The sequence below is a fragment of the Equus przewalskii genome, chromosome 3 (genome assembly GCF_037783145.1).
Source record: "Equus przewalskii isolate Varuska chromosome 3, EquPr2, whole genome shotgun sequence".
Classification (NCBI taxonomy): Eukaryota; Metazoa; Chordata; class Mammalia; order Perissodactyla; family Equidae; genus Equus; species Equus przewalskii.
The window spans coordinates 117610923-117627878 of NC_091833.1; the positions used below are offsets into that span (position 1 = coordinate 117610923).

General features: G+C 44.0%; 1 protein-coding gene across 2 annotated transcripts in view; it reads right to left on the minus strand.

Moving 5' to 3' along the window:
- Positions 1-16956, minus strand: part of FAM193A (family with sequence similarity 193 member A) — a 178237-nt gene that overhangs the window by 65013 nt on the left and 96268 nt on the right. For both annotated transcript variants that reach the window (XM_070615203.1, XM_070615202.1), the window contains 2 exons: positions 15662-15786; positions 9700-9847 (listed from right to left, as the gene is read on the minus strand). In XM_070615203.1, the coding sequence (XP_070471304.1) occupies positions 9700-9847; positions 15662-15786 (273 nt within the window). The remainder of the gene's footprint in view (positions 1-9699; positions 9848-15661; positions 15787-16956) is intronic.

Sequence of the window (16956 nt, forward strand, 5' to 3'; positions counted from 1 at the left end):
TGATTGCTGTGGGTTTTTCACCTATGACTTTTATTAAATGAAGGTAGTTTTTTTCTATTCCTATTTTGTTGAGTGTTTCTATCATGAAAGGTGTTGGATTTTTTCAAATGCTCTTTCTACATCAATTGAGATGATCATGTGATTTCTCTCATTTTGTTCATGTGGCACATTACACTGATCAATTTTCACATGTTGAATTGCCTTTGCATTCCAGGAATAAATCCTACCCATAGTGTATAATCCTATTAATATGCTGCTGAATACCGTTTGTTGAGGATTTTGTATCAATGTTCATATGGACTATTGATCAGCAGTTTTCTTTTCTTATAGTATCTTTGCCTAACTTTGGTATCAGTTATGCTGGCCTCAGAGAATCAGTTGGGAAGTGTTCTCCCATCTTAAATTTTTGGAAAAGTTTGAGAAGGAGTGGTATTGGTTCTTCTTTAACTGTTTGGTAGAATTCACCAGTGAAGCCATCGGGTCCAAGGCTTTTCTTTGTTGGGGGATTTTTTTGGAGGAAGATTAGCCCTGAGCTAACATCTGCCTCCAATCCTCCTCTTTTTGCTGATGAAGATTGGCCCTGAGCTAACATCCATGCCCGTATTCCTCTATTTCATTTGTGGGACGCCTGCCACAGCATGGCTTGATAAGTGGTGCATAGGTCCACACGCAGGATCCAAACTGGTGAACGCTGGGCCGCCAAAGCAGAATGTGCGAACTTAACTGCTACGCCACCGGGCTGGCCCCTGTTGGGAGATTTTTGATTACTAATTCAATCTCCTTACTAGTTATAGGACTATTCAGATTTTCTATTTCTTTGTGATTTAGTCTTGGTAGGTTTTGTGTTTCTAGGAATTTGTCCATTTCATCTAGGTTACCCAATTTGCTGGCATACAATTACTCACAGTAGTCTCTTTTTGTTTTATTTCTGTAGAATCAATAGTAATGTCCCCACTTCATGTGAGATTTTAGTAATCGAGTCTTTTCTCTTTTTTTTGTTAATCCTTATAGCTAAAGGTTTGTCAATTTTGTTGATCTTCTCGAAGAACCAACTTGTGGTTTCATTGATTTTCCCTATTATTTTTCTATTCTCTATTTTGTTTATCTTTGCTCTCATCTTTACTACTTCCTTCCTTCTTCTAGCTTTGAGTATAGTTTATCTTTTTTCCCCTAGTTACTTAAGTGGCAAAGTTAGGTTGTTGATTTGAGACCGTTCTTGTTTTTTTTTTTTTGGAAGATTAGCCCTGAGCTAACATCTGCTGCCAATCCTCCTCTTTTTGCTGAGGAAGACTGGCCCTGAGCTCACATCTGTGCCCATGTTCCTCTATTTTTTTTTTTTAAAGATTGGCACCTGGGCTAACAACTGCTGCCAATCTTCTTTTTATTTTTTAAAAGATTGGCACCTGAGCTAACAACTGTTGCCAATCTCTTTTTTTTTTTTTTCTGCTTTATCTCCCCAACTCCCCTCCTCCCCGCCCCCTGTACATAGTTGTATATCTTAGTTGCAGGTCCTTTCAGTTGTGGCTCATGAGACGCCGCCTCAAGGTGGCCTAACGAGCAGTGCCATGTCCGCGCCCAGCATCCGAACCCTGGGCCGCTGCAGCAGACTGCGCGAACTTAACCACTCAGCCATGGAGCCGGCCCCTCCTCTACTTTATATGTGGGACGCCTACTACAGCATGGTTTGCCAAGCGGTGCCAAGTCCGCACCTGGGATCTGAAACAGCAAACCCTGGGCCGCCAAAGCAGAACGTGTGCACTTAATTGCTGCGCCACCAGGGTGGCCCCTCTTGTTTTTTAATGTAAGTATTTAGAGATATAAGAACATGTACTTTTATTTATTTATTTATTTTTTATTAAGATTTTTTATTTTTTCCTTTTTCTCCCCAAAGCCCCCCGGTACATAGCTGTATATTCTTTGTTGTGGGTCCTTCTAGTTGTGGCATGTGGGACGCTGCCTCAGCATAGTTGGATGAGCAGTGCCATGTCCGCGCCCAGGATTCGATCCAACGAAACACTGGGCCGCCTGCAGCAGAGCGCGCAAACTTAACCACTCAGCCACGGGGCCAGCCCCAAGAACATGTACTTTTAAAGAAACAAATTCAATTTTAGTTTCATTTTTTAAGACTGTATTTTCTTCCTAGAGAAAACACATCTATTGTTATTTTTACACACACTCCATTTTCATCAGAATAGCAGTGATAATACTGTGTATTATATTCCCAAATTAATGTTCAACTTTAGGAAAAGATACACCAAGAATTACAGGCATACCTTGGAGATACTGCTGGTTCAATTCCAGACCACTGCAATAAAATGAGTATTAAAACAAAGAAAGTCACACTAATTTTTTGTTTTCTCAGTGCATATAAAAGTTATGTTTACACTATAATGTAGTCTATTAAGTGTGCAATAGCATTGTATCTAAAAGACCAATGTACATACCTTAATTAAAAAATACTTTATTGCTAAAAAATGCCAACCATCATCTGAATCTTCAATGAGTTATAATCTTTTTGCTGGTGGAGGATCTTGCCTCAATGCTGATGGCTGCTGACTGATCAGGGTGGTAGGTGCTGAAGGCTGGGGTAGCAATTTCTTAAGATAAGACAACAATGAAGTTTGCTGCATCGATGGACTCTTCCTATCACAAACTATTTCTCTGTAGGATGCAATGCTGTTTGACAGCATTTTACCCACAGTAGAACTTCTTTCAAAATTAGAGTCAATCCTCCCAGACCCTGCCGTTGCTTTATCAACTAAGTTTATGTAACATTCTAAATCCTTTGTTGTCATTTCAACAGTCTTCACCAAAAGTAGATTCCATCTCAAGAAACCATTTTCTTTGCTCATCCATAAGAAACAATTCCTCATCCATTAAAGTTTTATTATGAGATTGCAGCAATTCAATTCTATCTTCAGGTTCCACTTCTAACACTAGTTCTCTTGCTATTTCTATCACATCTGCAGTTACTTCCCCCACTGAAGTCTTCAACTCTTCAAAGTCATCCATGAGGAGTGGAATCAACTTCTTTCAAACTCCTGTTAACATTGATATTTTGACCTCTTCCCATGAATCATAAACATTCTTAATTTAGAATGGTGAATCCCTTTCCAGAAAGTTTTCAATTTACTTTGCCCAGATTCATCAAAGGACTCACCAACTATGGCAGCTGTAGTCTTATGAAACATATTTCATAAATAACAAGAATTGAAAGTCCAAGTGACTCCTTGACCCATGGGCTATAGAATGGATAGCGGTGTTAGCAGGCAAGAAAACTACACTAATCTCGTACATCTGTATCAGAGATCTTGGGTGACCAGGTGCATTGTCAATGAGCTATAATATTTTAAAAGCAATCTTTTTCTGAGCAGTAGGTCTCAACAGTGGGCTTAAATTATTCAGTAAGCCATGCTGTACACAAATGTGCTGTCACATTTTGTTATTCCATTTACAGAGCACAGGCAGAGTAGATTTAGCATAATTCTTAACGACCCTTGGATTTTTGGAATGATAAATGAACACTGGCTTCAACCTAAAGTCACCAGTTGCATTAGCCCCTAACAGGAGAGTCAGCCTGTCCTCTGAAACTTTGAAGCCAGGCAATGAATTCCCCTCTCTAGCTATGAAAGTTCTAAACAGCATCTTCTTCTAATACAAGGCTGTTTCGCCTACACTGAAAATCTGCTGTTTAGTGTAGCCACCTTGATTAATTGTCTTAGCTGGATCTCTAGATAACTTACTGCAGCTTCTACACCAGCACCTGCTGCTTCATCTTGTGCTTTTATGTTATAGAGATGGCTTCTCTCCTTAAATCTCACGAATCAACCTCTGCTAGCTTCAGACTTCTCTTTGGCAGCTTTCTCACCATTCTCAGCCTTCACAGAATCAAAGAGTGTCAGGGCCTTGCTTTGGATTAGGGTTTGGCTTAAGAGAATGTTGTGGCTGGTCTGATCTATCCAGACCGCTAAAACTTTCTCCGTATCAGCAAAAGACCGTTTTGCTTTCTCGTCATTTGTGTATTCACTGGAGTCACAGTTTCAATTTCCTTTGAGAACTTTTCCTTTGCAGTCACAACTTGGCTAACTGTTTTTGGCACAAGAGGCCTAGCTTTTGGCCTATCTCAGCTTTCAACATGCCTTCCTCGCTAAGCTTAATCATTTCTAGTTTTTAATTTAAAGTGAGATGTATGACTCTTCCTTTCACTTGAACACTTAGAGGCCATTGTAGGGTTATTAACTGGCCTAATTTCAATATTGTTATGTCTCAGAGAATACGGAGGCCCAAAGAGAGGGACAGAGATGGGCGAACGGCTGGTCAGTGGAGCAGTCAGAACACACACAACATTTAATGATTAAGTTCACCATCTTGTATGGGCGTGGTTTGTGGCGCCCCAAAACAATTATAAGACTAACAGCAAAGATCACTGATCACAGATTACCATAACAAATAATAATGAAAAAGTCTGAAATATTGTGAGAATTATCAAAACATGATACAGAGACACGAAGTGAGCAAATGCTGTTGGAAAAATGGCATTGATATGCTTGCTCAGTGCAGGGTTGCCACGAACTTTCATTTTGTAATAAGTGCAAGATCTGCAAAGCACAATAAAATGGGGTATGCCTGTACTATTCCCAAAGGATTTCTAAGTCTCAGTCTTTTCCCTTTTTCTAAGAGTTGTCCTATGGCATTTATGTTTAGTCATAGCTCAATTGGAGAAATGAAGACTGAATTTCTGAAACTAGCATTGTATTATGTTAGTCACACTTATAATGTGAATTAAAGACCCCATACGGTCCTCAGGAGGGCACGACGTGGATAGCCCTGATCCAAATCCCAGCAGGCCTCCCGGCTAAGGGGTGGGGAGGTAGGGGAGGCAATACATCCTCCCATGTCTCTTCTCACGCATAAAAGAGGGCAATACCATTATTTCATGGAACTATTGTGAGTGGCAATGAGGTTATGGCTACAAATTTCTTAGCACAGTGCTTGGCACAGTGTTCAATAAATGTTCATTTACCTTCTCTTCACCTAAATTATCATTTTAGTTATGCCATTTCTCTGAAGTCATCAGAGAATCTATAACTTGTGACAAGAAGGTCACAAGTTATTCGTATCATCAAAAGCTTACACTGACAAAACATGATGGGAAAGTCAGGGATAAATTAGGATTCCCACCTCTAGTTAACAGCATCAATTCCTGCAGAAGGAAATACCAAATGCAGGCAGAGAGGAAGTGGAAGTCCTCTGCAAATAAGCTTCCAGACTGCAGGGTTCTCCGTGACAGGACATCATCAGGGATGGCTAGCCTCCCCATGCAACATGAGGACTGGCAGTGCTTACACACCCACAGGCCTTTGTTCACACTTACGATCACAGATGAGTATCTCCCCACAATGGTTCTCGGCAAACCCCGTCACTAGCACGTAGCATCAAACACAAAGTACAACGAGCTCCACTGTCAGGGACAGATTTATCCCTCACATGAAATCTTAGAGATGTAGGGGGCCTCACAGGTGACCTAGTGTAACCACATCTAAAACTCTTCTGTCAATTCATTTCTGCACATCTCCTGTAACAGGGAACTCAATTTCCACAGTCCATTCTGCTCAGCCCATTCTCCTCCTGAGCAGCTCTTTTGCGAATTCTTCCTGATAGCACACAGAGCTGAAACACCTCCCCACTCCTCCTACCTGGGGTTCAGACTTCACTCACTAGGGCTGGATGGGACAAGGTGAATGTCTCTCTCACTAGATTTCTTCACAGCACTAAGGACAGCGGCTACCCCAAGTTCCTTAAGCTCCACTGCCATTTCCTGGTGGGGTCTGGCTTGGTCAGAGCTGCCCTGAGGACAGTGTGGCTGTCACCATCCAGACTCTAGGACTCTGTCCAGGACCTTCCATATGACAGTCTTCCAAGTGACAGTGTGTTTACCTCAGCCTGTCACAATATTTTTAGGATCTGATCCTGCTCTTACCAGGACCCACATTCTCTCTCTGAATGAGTATTACTGCTACAAATACAACAGGCCAGAAGGGCCCTGAGGCAGAGCCACTGACATCATTCTCTGGGCAACAGCAAACACTGCTGAGAGTGCTGTCTGGATATCCTGTTTGCTGCTGTCCTTACAGGTGGCTTACTGTCCATATGTACTCAGAAGGTCTCTGGGGGCACAGCTGTGGCTTGTTGGATTCTAGAGTGTCCATATAAATGGTGCCTCCCTCCTCTCCTAGTCCAGTAACCCTGTTGAAGACAAACTGAGTATAAGCAACGACCCTTAGTGAAGACAGACTCATATTCAGTCCACTGAGGGGACACTCACTTTCAGTCTACTGTGGGGACTCCTCTCCAGTCTACTCGGGTGAGGAATCATCTTCAGTCCACTGTGGGGAATCCTCTCCAGTCTACTTGGGTGAGGATCGTCTTCAGGCCACTAGGGGGACTCCTCTCCGGTCTACTCGGGTGAGGAATCGTCTTCAGTCCACTGTGGGGAATCCTCTCAGGTCTACTGGGGCGAGGAATCGTCTTCAGTGCACCGTGGGGACTCCTCTCCAGTCTACTCAGGTGAGGAATCATCTTCAGTTCACGGTGGGAAATCCTCTCAGGTCTACTGCGGTGAGGAATCGTCTTCAGTCCACCGTGGGGACTCCTCTCCAGTCTACTCGGGTGAGGAATCGTCTTCAGTCCACTGTGGGGAATCCTCTCCGGTCTACTCGGGTGAGGAATCGTCTTCAGTCCACTGTGGGGAATCCTCTCAGGTCTACTGCGGTGAGGAATCGTCTTCAGTCCACTAGGGGGACTCCTCTCCGGTCTACTGGGGTGAGGAATCGTCTTCAGTCCACTAGGGGGACTCCTCTCCAGTCTACTAGGGGGTGGGGGGAGCTGATTTTCAGTCCACTGGTTGGGGGAGGGCTTATCTTTAGTCCACTGGGCAGGGGGGACTTACCTTCAGTCTACTGAGGGGACTCATTTTCAGCCCACTGGAGGGACTTTCTTCAGCCCACTTGGGAGGGAGGGTTCTGTGACCTAATGCAATACAACTTTCCCAGGAGCCAAAGTTGGCAGGACAGAGAGACTTAGCAAGTAGCATTGCCTCATGGGTTCAGGACCCTTCCATGTGCCTCCCACCAAGTAGCCTCAGGACCCCAGCCCTCTGCAGTGGCCTTTCCCTGAGCTCAGGAGTAAGAGTGCTCCTGTGCTCCTCCCAGCCACGTGGCCAGGCTAGCTCCTGCTTTTCACACCTCTCTCCTCCTGAGAAAGCTTTGCATATCCCTTGTTCTTTTAAAGAATGACTCAGTTTTCTTCTACCACGCAGGTGAGTCCCAAAGACAAGAGTTAAGCCAGACAGACAGGTCAGGTCTTTCATTTTTTTCCTAAGGTCCTTCCTTTACAGAATACTGATGTCTCAATATCCCAGGAAATCAGAGATCGCTCTGCTTCTCCCTTTACTTTTGTACTTTCAATAAACCACCACACTTAACTGCTATGGGATTTCCTCTACAGGTAACTTATTAACCAGCTCACCACAGTCCAAATCAGAACACAAGGAACTATTTATTGTAGTTCTGATTTGTAATAATGACAGACAAAAAAAACTTATTTAGAATTATAAAATACAAAGGCTCAAATAAAACTAAAACATCATTTAATCTGACTCTGTCATTCAACAAGTGGGAGAATGAGGTCCAGGGAGGGGAAAGGGTTGAACAAGGCTTACAAGTTTGGGGCAGAGCCTAGAACTGACTGCCCTTCAGGGTCCTCCACAGGACCTGAGCCAAGAACACCCCAAGAGATGGGGAATAGCTTCAAGGGAGTGGCAACCTCAACATACCCCTCAGTCCTGTGCTCTCACAGCACAGGCTGGGAGTCCCCTACTTGCACCTCCGCCTCCCCTGGGCACCTCTGCTGAAGCTGCAAGCTTTCTGGAGAAGGTGCTGCAGCTAGTCCCCATTGCCCCATGCACCCTTTCCCCTCTTGGCTCCTCTTTCCTCTACTACCTGAAGAGCAGACTCCTGAAAATGGGCGGGTGCACATGCAGGTAGCAGAGGAGAGGGCAGCTTTCTGCTGCCTTGTGTTGGAGTGACTTGGCTTCTGGCTGCCTGGATGCTCGAAGCCTCATGAGGTTGAGCCAATCAGAGGTCCAGATCAAGGATGCAGAGGTCCATATCAAGACAGCTGGAGGCCATGACCTGCTCTGCCCCACTGTCCCACTATTCTTTAGGCAGGAAAAGCCATGGGCAGGGGTTATAGCTACTTGACCCTGCTCCAGCATTTGCCAAACTAAAATCTATCAAGTAACTTGGGAAACAGCCCTGCTCCCACAGTGGCCTAAGCTGAGGGGTCAACGGTCAACAACACGCCACCGCTGGAGAATACATCTCTGGTTATAAAAACAGACACACATAAATTAAGGACATGTTCACTCCGAAGAAAATATAAAACAATAGTTGCTCTACACACCCAACTTGGGACCGCAGGACAGTAGGCAGCATGTTATGGGTGCAGAGTGGCTCCTGAGGCCCCCACCTCATCCTGACGTGCTGTGCATACAGAGTTGGTGGAAAAGGCCAAGTGCATGGAGTGCGCAGATTTGTGTGAGTTGTGGGACCACCTGTCCCAAGATAAGCTTAACAGTGCTGAATTCTGTAACATTACAAAGTTGGAACTTATTCTACTGTAGCTGACAAACGTTAAGGGCAGTATCAGGCAGAGCAATATCGTACAAGAAATTCTCCCAAGTTCTGAGTAAGAGACCACTTGTAGTTATGGTCCCCGTGGCTGCAGAGAGAGAACTGCCATACTAAACACGGCATGAGACTTGAAAGATCAGTGACACAGGGTCATGGGAAGTAGCAAACACACACCAGCCCCTTCCTTCATCACAATCTCTCACTGTGCTCAGACAATAATGCTGAGACCAAGGGGTCACAGCCAGTGACCAAGCAGCACCAACAATCCCAGGCAGACAGTGGACCAGCACACGCCTCAAATCAGAACCAAGGTTTGCTTTCCTAGAGTCTCAAAAATATAACACAGAGCTCTGCACTGTTCCCTTGTCATTCCTCACACCCTGTTACTTTGAAAAGGGGCCGTTCTGAATGCCCACCCTGCCTGACCCCCCCCAGGGGTATTAGAATGGCAGGCAAACTGGGATGCCATCTGGAAGCCCTGTTCCATGTCATCCTAAAAGGCTCCAGCTGACCAGCTGCACCTGCCCTTCAGGCCCTATCTCCAACAGCAGCACCCTGCCTTCTCTGTCCTCCACCCCTGTAAACCACCTGCCAAACACCGCTGCGTGTGTTCATGTCTGCATTCCCTTTCTAGACAGTCAGGGACGGAGAGAGAACAGGCTCTGAAAGTCACACTCCTCTGTGCGTCCCTAGGCTCTAAACAGCAGAATGTTCAGTAAATGGTTCCTGAAATTACAAGGATCAGCAGCCCAAGGCCCCACAGGCTCCTGCAGGTGACACTGAGCCTAGGTGGCAGCCTATGCAAGTGACAGTAGGCATGACCAGACTGATAGTGACCTGACCAACTGCTGCTACCTGCAGGCACAGCTAGGTGAGGGTCGTCTGCAGTGCTGCCTGGGTCTGTCTCCTCTGGAAAATCAGTGGCTGGGAGTCCCCTACTTGCACCTCCACCTCCCCATTGGCACATATGCCTTCCACAGAGCAGGTTCTGGCAGTGCACACTCACCTGCTCGTCAACATAGGCGTCGATTCTCTTCTGGCACTCCAGCCACTCCTCAGCAACCCTGTGTAGCTCCTCCTCAGAGCGCTGGTACCGCTGCAGCAAGGTGCTGTATGTGTCCTCGTTGCAGGTATCATGTGTTGTGGTTCCCAGCCTAGGGAGAGAGGCCTTTCAACAAAAGAAAGGGGCCCAAAGGTTCTGGGCCAGTGACCAGAGGTTTGCTTCTATTTGTCACTTCCCCTCCCAATGTGACAAGTGGGACACCACTACACACCACACAAGTTGCTGTAAGTGATTAATAAGTAGATATGCAAAGCACCCAGAACAGAATCTGGCATAAAGGGGAAGCTCAAAGTAACAGCTCCTAAGAAAAAAATTAGTGGTGAATAACACTGTTCTAAAAAGAGCAAGGCATACTGATTCAGTTTACTAAACATGGAGATGTAAACTATTTTTCCCTATTGAAATACACTAACCCAGACAAAATAATACATTTAATGAGAAATACAAAATTTGGACCTGGTTTTCAAATTAAGTAAAACAGAAAATTAGATTCAACAAAAGAAACACAGTTTTATTTATTCTATATTATAGCTTAAGAAAGACGGTAACATGGCAAATGAGAAAAACAGAAAACGAAAGACACACACACAGGTAAACAATGAGGAAAATATGCAGATTTCTGAAAAAGAAGATATGGGGCAAGCGGGTGGCCTGGGATAGAGGAGGAAGCCGGGGAGAGCTCGGGGCATGGAGGTTACCATACACGTTATCATCAGAAACTGTTCATTTTCTTAGCATCTAAATAATCAACATTCGAACCAAACTAACTGTAACAAACACATCTTGACAAAGAGTTTCAAAATCAAAGACAACATTTATAATTGCTCAAGAGCACAAAGATGATGTGCAGGGTTAATAATCAGTGTTGTTTATATACAAAGAACTGGAAGCTACTCATTGGAGATCAATGAAAGACATTCTGGCATCTCCAGACAAAGGGATTCTGGGTAACTAGGCACTCATCACAAACTTTATATACATCTACTCATTCATACATACATTTACATACATATGTTCTGAAATGGAAACATGCTCATGCTAAGTAAAGATATGACTATGGCATCATGTTTACGAATGTGTGTATAAAGGAGAGGACATAGGAAAAAAAATCTAGAAGAGGCACCAAATTGTTTATAGTACCTACCTATCTTCATGATTTTCTATATTCTCAGAATTTTATTATAATAACAATCTAATAATTTATTTAAAAAAGTAAACAATAAAGCAATTTTAAAATTAAAACCTTTCCAATGGGTATAAATAGCTCCCTGTTCTCCTTTTACCTGTCTCCACTCTGGGGTAAATCACGCTTGCGACTGTGTAAAAACAGAGAACTTCCAAATGAATTCATAGTTGCTGAAGCTATCTACACACGTGTCTGTCTATGAAATCCACTTCAAAGAGGGAGCATGTAGAAATCAGGTGTAACTGAAAAGATGTTTAGGGAAGCCCAGAAAACAACAGAGAAAGATACTGACCCACACAGTGACTGAGGCTCTCTCAAACATCAAGGCTGTTCTTCTAAAGCTGTTTCTGTCCCTCAGGAAACAAAACCCATCAAGACACAGAACCCAGTGACTCTGAGGCGACTCTGGGCTCTACACAGTGCCTTGGTGACCCTTAGGCCTGAGCACCATCTTCTGTCTAGCTGCATAGCAGCCCAAGAAGTGGTGGTTTTCTCTCCACTCCTGCTTCTGCAACCTTGCTCGTCACAGACTGATTTCCACTTTTCACACAAAACCCACCATCTACATAATGCCATCCTGCCCCTCTTGTACCACCTGGAAAACTAGGATGCTAAGGGGGCACTGGCATAAGCCCAGAATGCACTTCTCTTCACACTCTTACCAGAAGTGACAACTGCTCTCCTCCTACACTATGATATAGACTATTTCAAGCCAATGGAGAGTAAAGCAGTCAAAGGGTCCTGGGACATCTTTGGTGGGGTAACTGGAGCACAATCTATAGGCACAGGGCTTACATTCAAGCAAAGCTGTGCTGGAATCCAGAGAGGAAACAGGAGAGCTACCAGACGGCAGGGAATATCCTCAGGGTCAAACGACATCAATGGTTCAGCAAACAGGTTACTATCTAAATATTCACTTTGGAAACACACGACAGCGCTGGAAAGATATTCATGGTAACATCTATTACAAATAATGTGTATGTGAAACAATAAGTGACAAGGAGAATGAAATAAAATCAGTTTGGGTAAGTTTACTTAAAATTAAAATTTTAATTTCAATTATAATCTTCCCTAACAATTAATATTATATATTTAAAATAAAGACCTAATTGGGCAATAGGTATTCAGATCCACAATAACAAATAAGCAGTGTGTACACAATGAGCCTCCTAGTCTTGCCACAGGGACGGAAGCAGAGACTGACAGAGCTTCTGGATCCTGCCACCAACTCTCAGGCAGTACAGACAGAGGGCCTGCTGGATGCCCCAGGGGTGCATGCCTCAGGATCCAGACCCTGGGCATCAACACAGGACAAACGGCTTAGGTTCTTTAACAGATAAATTGTAAGGGAAAAAGGGGTAGGGATGGGGCACGTACAGATTAAAGAATCTCAGAAGACATGAAAAAAGGACGGGGAGTGGGGAGTCACTGTTTAATGGGAATAGTCTCTGCTTGGGGTGAGGACAAAGTTTCGGAAATAGATACTGGTGACGGTCGCCCAATATTGTGAATGTAATTAATGCTGTTGAAGCGTACACCTAAAAATAGTTAAAGAGCTGGCCCCGTGACCAAGTAGTGGGGTTCACGTGCTCCACTTTGGCAGCCTGAGGTTTGCCAGTTCAGATCCTGGGCGCCGACCTCGGAACTGCTCATCAGGCCATGCTGTGGCGGCATCCCACATGGGGGAGCTGGAATGACCTACAACCAGAATATACAACTATGTACTGGGGCTTTGTGGAGAAAAAAAGAAAAGAGGAAGAGTGGCAACAGATGTTAGCTCAGTGCCAATCTTCCTCACCAAAAAGAAAGGAAAAAAAAAAAAAAAGGTTAAAATGGCAAGTTTTATGTTATCTATATTTTTCCACAATTTAAAAAAATTAATAATGCAATATACCAAGAGCCATTGAACTGTACGCTTTAAATGAGTGAATTGTACAGTATTTGAATTATATCTCAATCGAGTTGTTAAAAAAAAGAGAGAGAAATAACTTTCCTAAACTAAGTCAGTTCCTTTAAATGAGGTCAACATTTGGGTAGATAATTTACGTTAAAAAAAATAAAAGGATACATCAAATAAAAATCCAGGCAAGACTATGGAAATGCACATGTGAGTAACAAGAAGAGAAAGACAGGAAAGAGCACGACTGCGCCGGTCCGGTGACAGCTCTGGGAGAGGTGTATGTCCTGGATGGGCTCGAGAGGGACTGGCTTCCAGGGACTGCAGTGGGCGGCAGCTATGGGTAATTCGCCTGCCAGTAGTTCCCTTTGTGTAGTCTTTCTGTATCTGTGTTTTACTTTACAATAAAGTTAAACACAGGCCTAGACACAAAGCACCAACATTAAAATACAGCTATGGATTTCATCTGCCCCAGAGGCGGTCATTGCTTTAGGGGTGGTGTTTGTAGACAACTTGTCACAGAACTTTTATGAGTTGTTAAATGGGTATCTGTACACTAGAAGCTCAAATCTGAATTATTCTTGGATCCCACAGAGATGTCCTCTGGGGAACTCAGAGGAGTCGCTCCTCCTGGCGTCACCAGCCTCCTGGGGAATGCTCTGCTTGCCTTCTCCTCAGCTCCTCCTGTCTCTATTTCCCCCCTCCCTCACCGGCTCCTGAGAGCAACACTGTAGCTTGACTCCAAAATTAACATTTAAGACTCTAAAACACTGCCGATCTTTGAAGTCTGACCATCACTCCCAATGAGCAAATGAGAAATCCAGAACTAAAGCACAGAAAAAAAATGGAGTTTTTAAAATACGTTTCAGTTTTCTGTCACCCACCCACAGTTTGATGACATGCCCACCAAACTCACTGACTCACTAGGAAAAAAAAACCAAGGCTAAATACCCTGGAATCTTGCAGGAAAAATCCTCCCTCTAGATGCATGTCTTTTCATAAAAAGTGCGTTTGGTGGATGTGAACATTGTACCTAGGGACAAAACTACCTTCTGCATTTCAAACTCATGACTTTGAATACTCTCCTGACTCTTTTTCCTCTGTGAGGGTGGCAGTTAGAACATGCAAGTCTCCGTGCATTCACCAGGGAACGTATGGATCCTTTCAGCATGGACACAGAAGGAAAAGAGTGGGCGGGAAGCAGGCTGTGGTGAAGGGGATGCTGGAAGGGTCAGGAACCAACCAGAGCACAGGCCACACTCCCTAACACTTTGCTGCAATCTCTATACCCCTAATTCCCTTACCTAACTGTTTTTAAGGTTATTCTTTCTCCAGAGGTGAGAATGTGAAGTGAGAACAAATAGGGTGTAGGAATATAGGAAATAAAGACTGGGTGGATACATGGGTTTCAAGAGAAAAAAAAAGTGGTGTATAAGTCAACTACAATGATGATTTATTTACTTAAAAATCATTTCCAGGGGGCTAGCCCTGTGGCCGAGTGGTTGGGTTTGCACACTCTGCTGCAGGCGGCCCAGTGTTTCGTTGGTTCAAATCCTGGGTGCGGACATGGTACTGCTCATCAAGCCACGCTGAGGCAGCGTCCCACATGCCACAACTAGAAGGACCCACAACGAAGAACATACAACTATGTACTGGGGGGCTTTGGGGAGAAAAAGGAAAAAAATAAAATCCTTAAAAAAAAAATCATTTCCGGGCCAGCCCAGTGGCACAGTGGTTGAGTTCGGCACGTTCCACTTCAGTGGCATGCGTTCTAAAGCTCGGATCCCAGACACAGACCTACACCACTTGTTAGCCACACTACAGCAGCAACCCACTTATAAGGTAGAGGAAGACTGGAAGAGATCTTATCAGCTCAGGGCTAATCTTCCTCAGCACAAAAAATACTAATAATTTCCCTTCTTTGTGAATCTGGTCCAACTATATTTCAACATGGACATTTAAATAAAGATGACTACAGTCTGTGGAGTTATGATGCATCTATAGTGTGGAATCTGTTCACACGTGGTAAGCAGATAAGGAATAAAATCACCATGCTGCACAACTGTGGGAGCTTGGGGCCTGGTTCAGCAGTGCATTGTGACAGCAGATCTGAGAGGAGCCTCCTTCCAGCCGAGCACAGCCAACTTGGAGCAAACACACCCTGGGTCAAGCCTTCTCACTTGCCCCATCACTGGGTAAATGCCCCCAAGTACTGTACCTGGTACACTCATCTTGGCACACATGATAAAGCCCCATGGATACTTTACACCACTAAGAAGAACCCAAGCCATGAACAAAGACCTTGAGGGAACTTCTGAGAGATGCAAAGCTGTGTCTCATCCCTACGTCTAGCAACTAGGAGCCCCTTGGCACCATCAGACCCATGGTGGAGCCATTCATCCTCATCCCTCCTGCTCTTCCCACCTCTCACCCTCCCTCCTCTCATCTCCCACTTCCCTCCTCCCATCCCATCTTCCCTGTATACCCAAGTGCCACAGCATGGACTATACCACAGCCACCTGGCCAAGCCTGAGTCTTGTCAAGGTAAACTATTATGGATACCACAACTTTTCCTTATTTATGAGGAATCCGTGGTGTTAAATCTTAGTAGCATTACTATTGGGTTTGTTATTTTAGTTTAATTGTATCGCTCTTTGGGTTTTTAGCTTTCTGCCCAAAGTGCATTTTTTTCCCTGAGCCCTGTGATTTTTCTGGTAAGAACTTCCACACTACACTGGTGTTCAGACGCACACATGCTACACCACAGGGAAAAGAACCATGCTGTCGTACCACGAGGACATATGCAGATTAAGACCAAATACCTGATCTGCGACACCAGTGCTGGCAAGTTGCTCTGGAGAAGTGGCTCCGAAAAGACCAGATTTTCAAATAGATGTTTATTATGCAGTTCCCATGTCACCTGGAACTTTTTCAAGTGTTCGTTTTCCTAGTTAAAAATAAATAAATAAAAGATGTACTGAATTGACGAAGAGCAAAGAATTCCCAGGATTTCCTCCTCCCTCCACACCCACATTCCTCTACAAAGGCCCAGAACATTCTCCTTATGAGGAGTCATTGCTCCCTTTACGTCCTAAAGTACACACTGATGCAGATCTCTGATCTCTGACTTAGCCTCCCTTCTAAATAACTTACACACAACAGACAGGGTGGTAAGATGCACACAGATCAAGAAGGGACAGAGAAAGAAGAGAAACAATTACACATATTTGATGGTGATTTCTCATAATCACGCTTTCAAAACTGTATCAAAAGCCCTACTTTTCCAACAATTTAAATGCATACAAATCCTTTGATGCCAAAAGACAATTATTTCTTGCCTATTTTGAGAAATCTCCCTTTCTGACCGATGCAAATAATTTCGCCTCTAGCGATACTCCGTGAAAGGTCAGGTCTTTCGTTTCCCTAATAAACGTAGGCAAACTCATCAGTTAGAGAACAACTTTTAAACATTTGGGAGCATCCTGGCCATCACAGAGTGTGACATCAAAAGACGTCCACTTGCCCTCAACACAAGGAGACTGGGAGAGATGGCACGAGTACCTTACCTAGATGCAGCATTCACTCTTAACAGATCTTGCTACAACCATGCACGTGTGAATCCATGCTTCCATCTGTAAGCTACTTGTACACTACTTGTGTTGAATCATCTTACATTCTTGGGTAAACGTTCCTTACCTAAACAACAGACAGCTTGGAAAACTGCTTATCATTACACATCAATAGTTCTGGACTCCTCTGAATTGGATTACTCACAGTGACTAGATTTAGTGGTCTGTCCTAATTTACAATATAGCCAAACTGAGTTGAAATGATCACACCTGGAGATGTTAGTAAATGATCTAGACATGAAGATTCTATTGTTTTATCAACTGATAACTGGTTGACACAGGGGCCTGGAGAACAAGTTAAACTGATCAATTCCTATTCCCAAACACAAACATCTGTAAGATGATGTGGAGAGCACACCAGTGATATTGCTATACCACGTACATATATGCCAGTTCTGCTAGTTACAGTTCTCTTTTTATACCCTAAAAACATAAAGAAAAAGAAATTTAGCAAGGAATCTATGACATCTGCAGAGAACCTTAAGCCC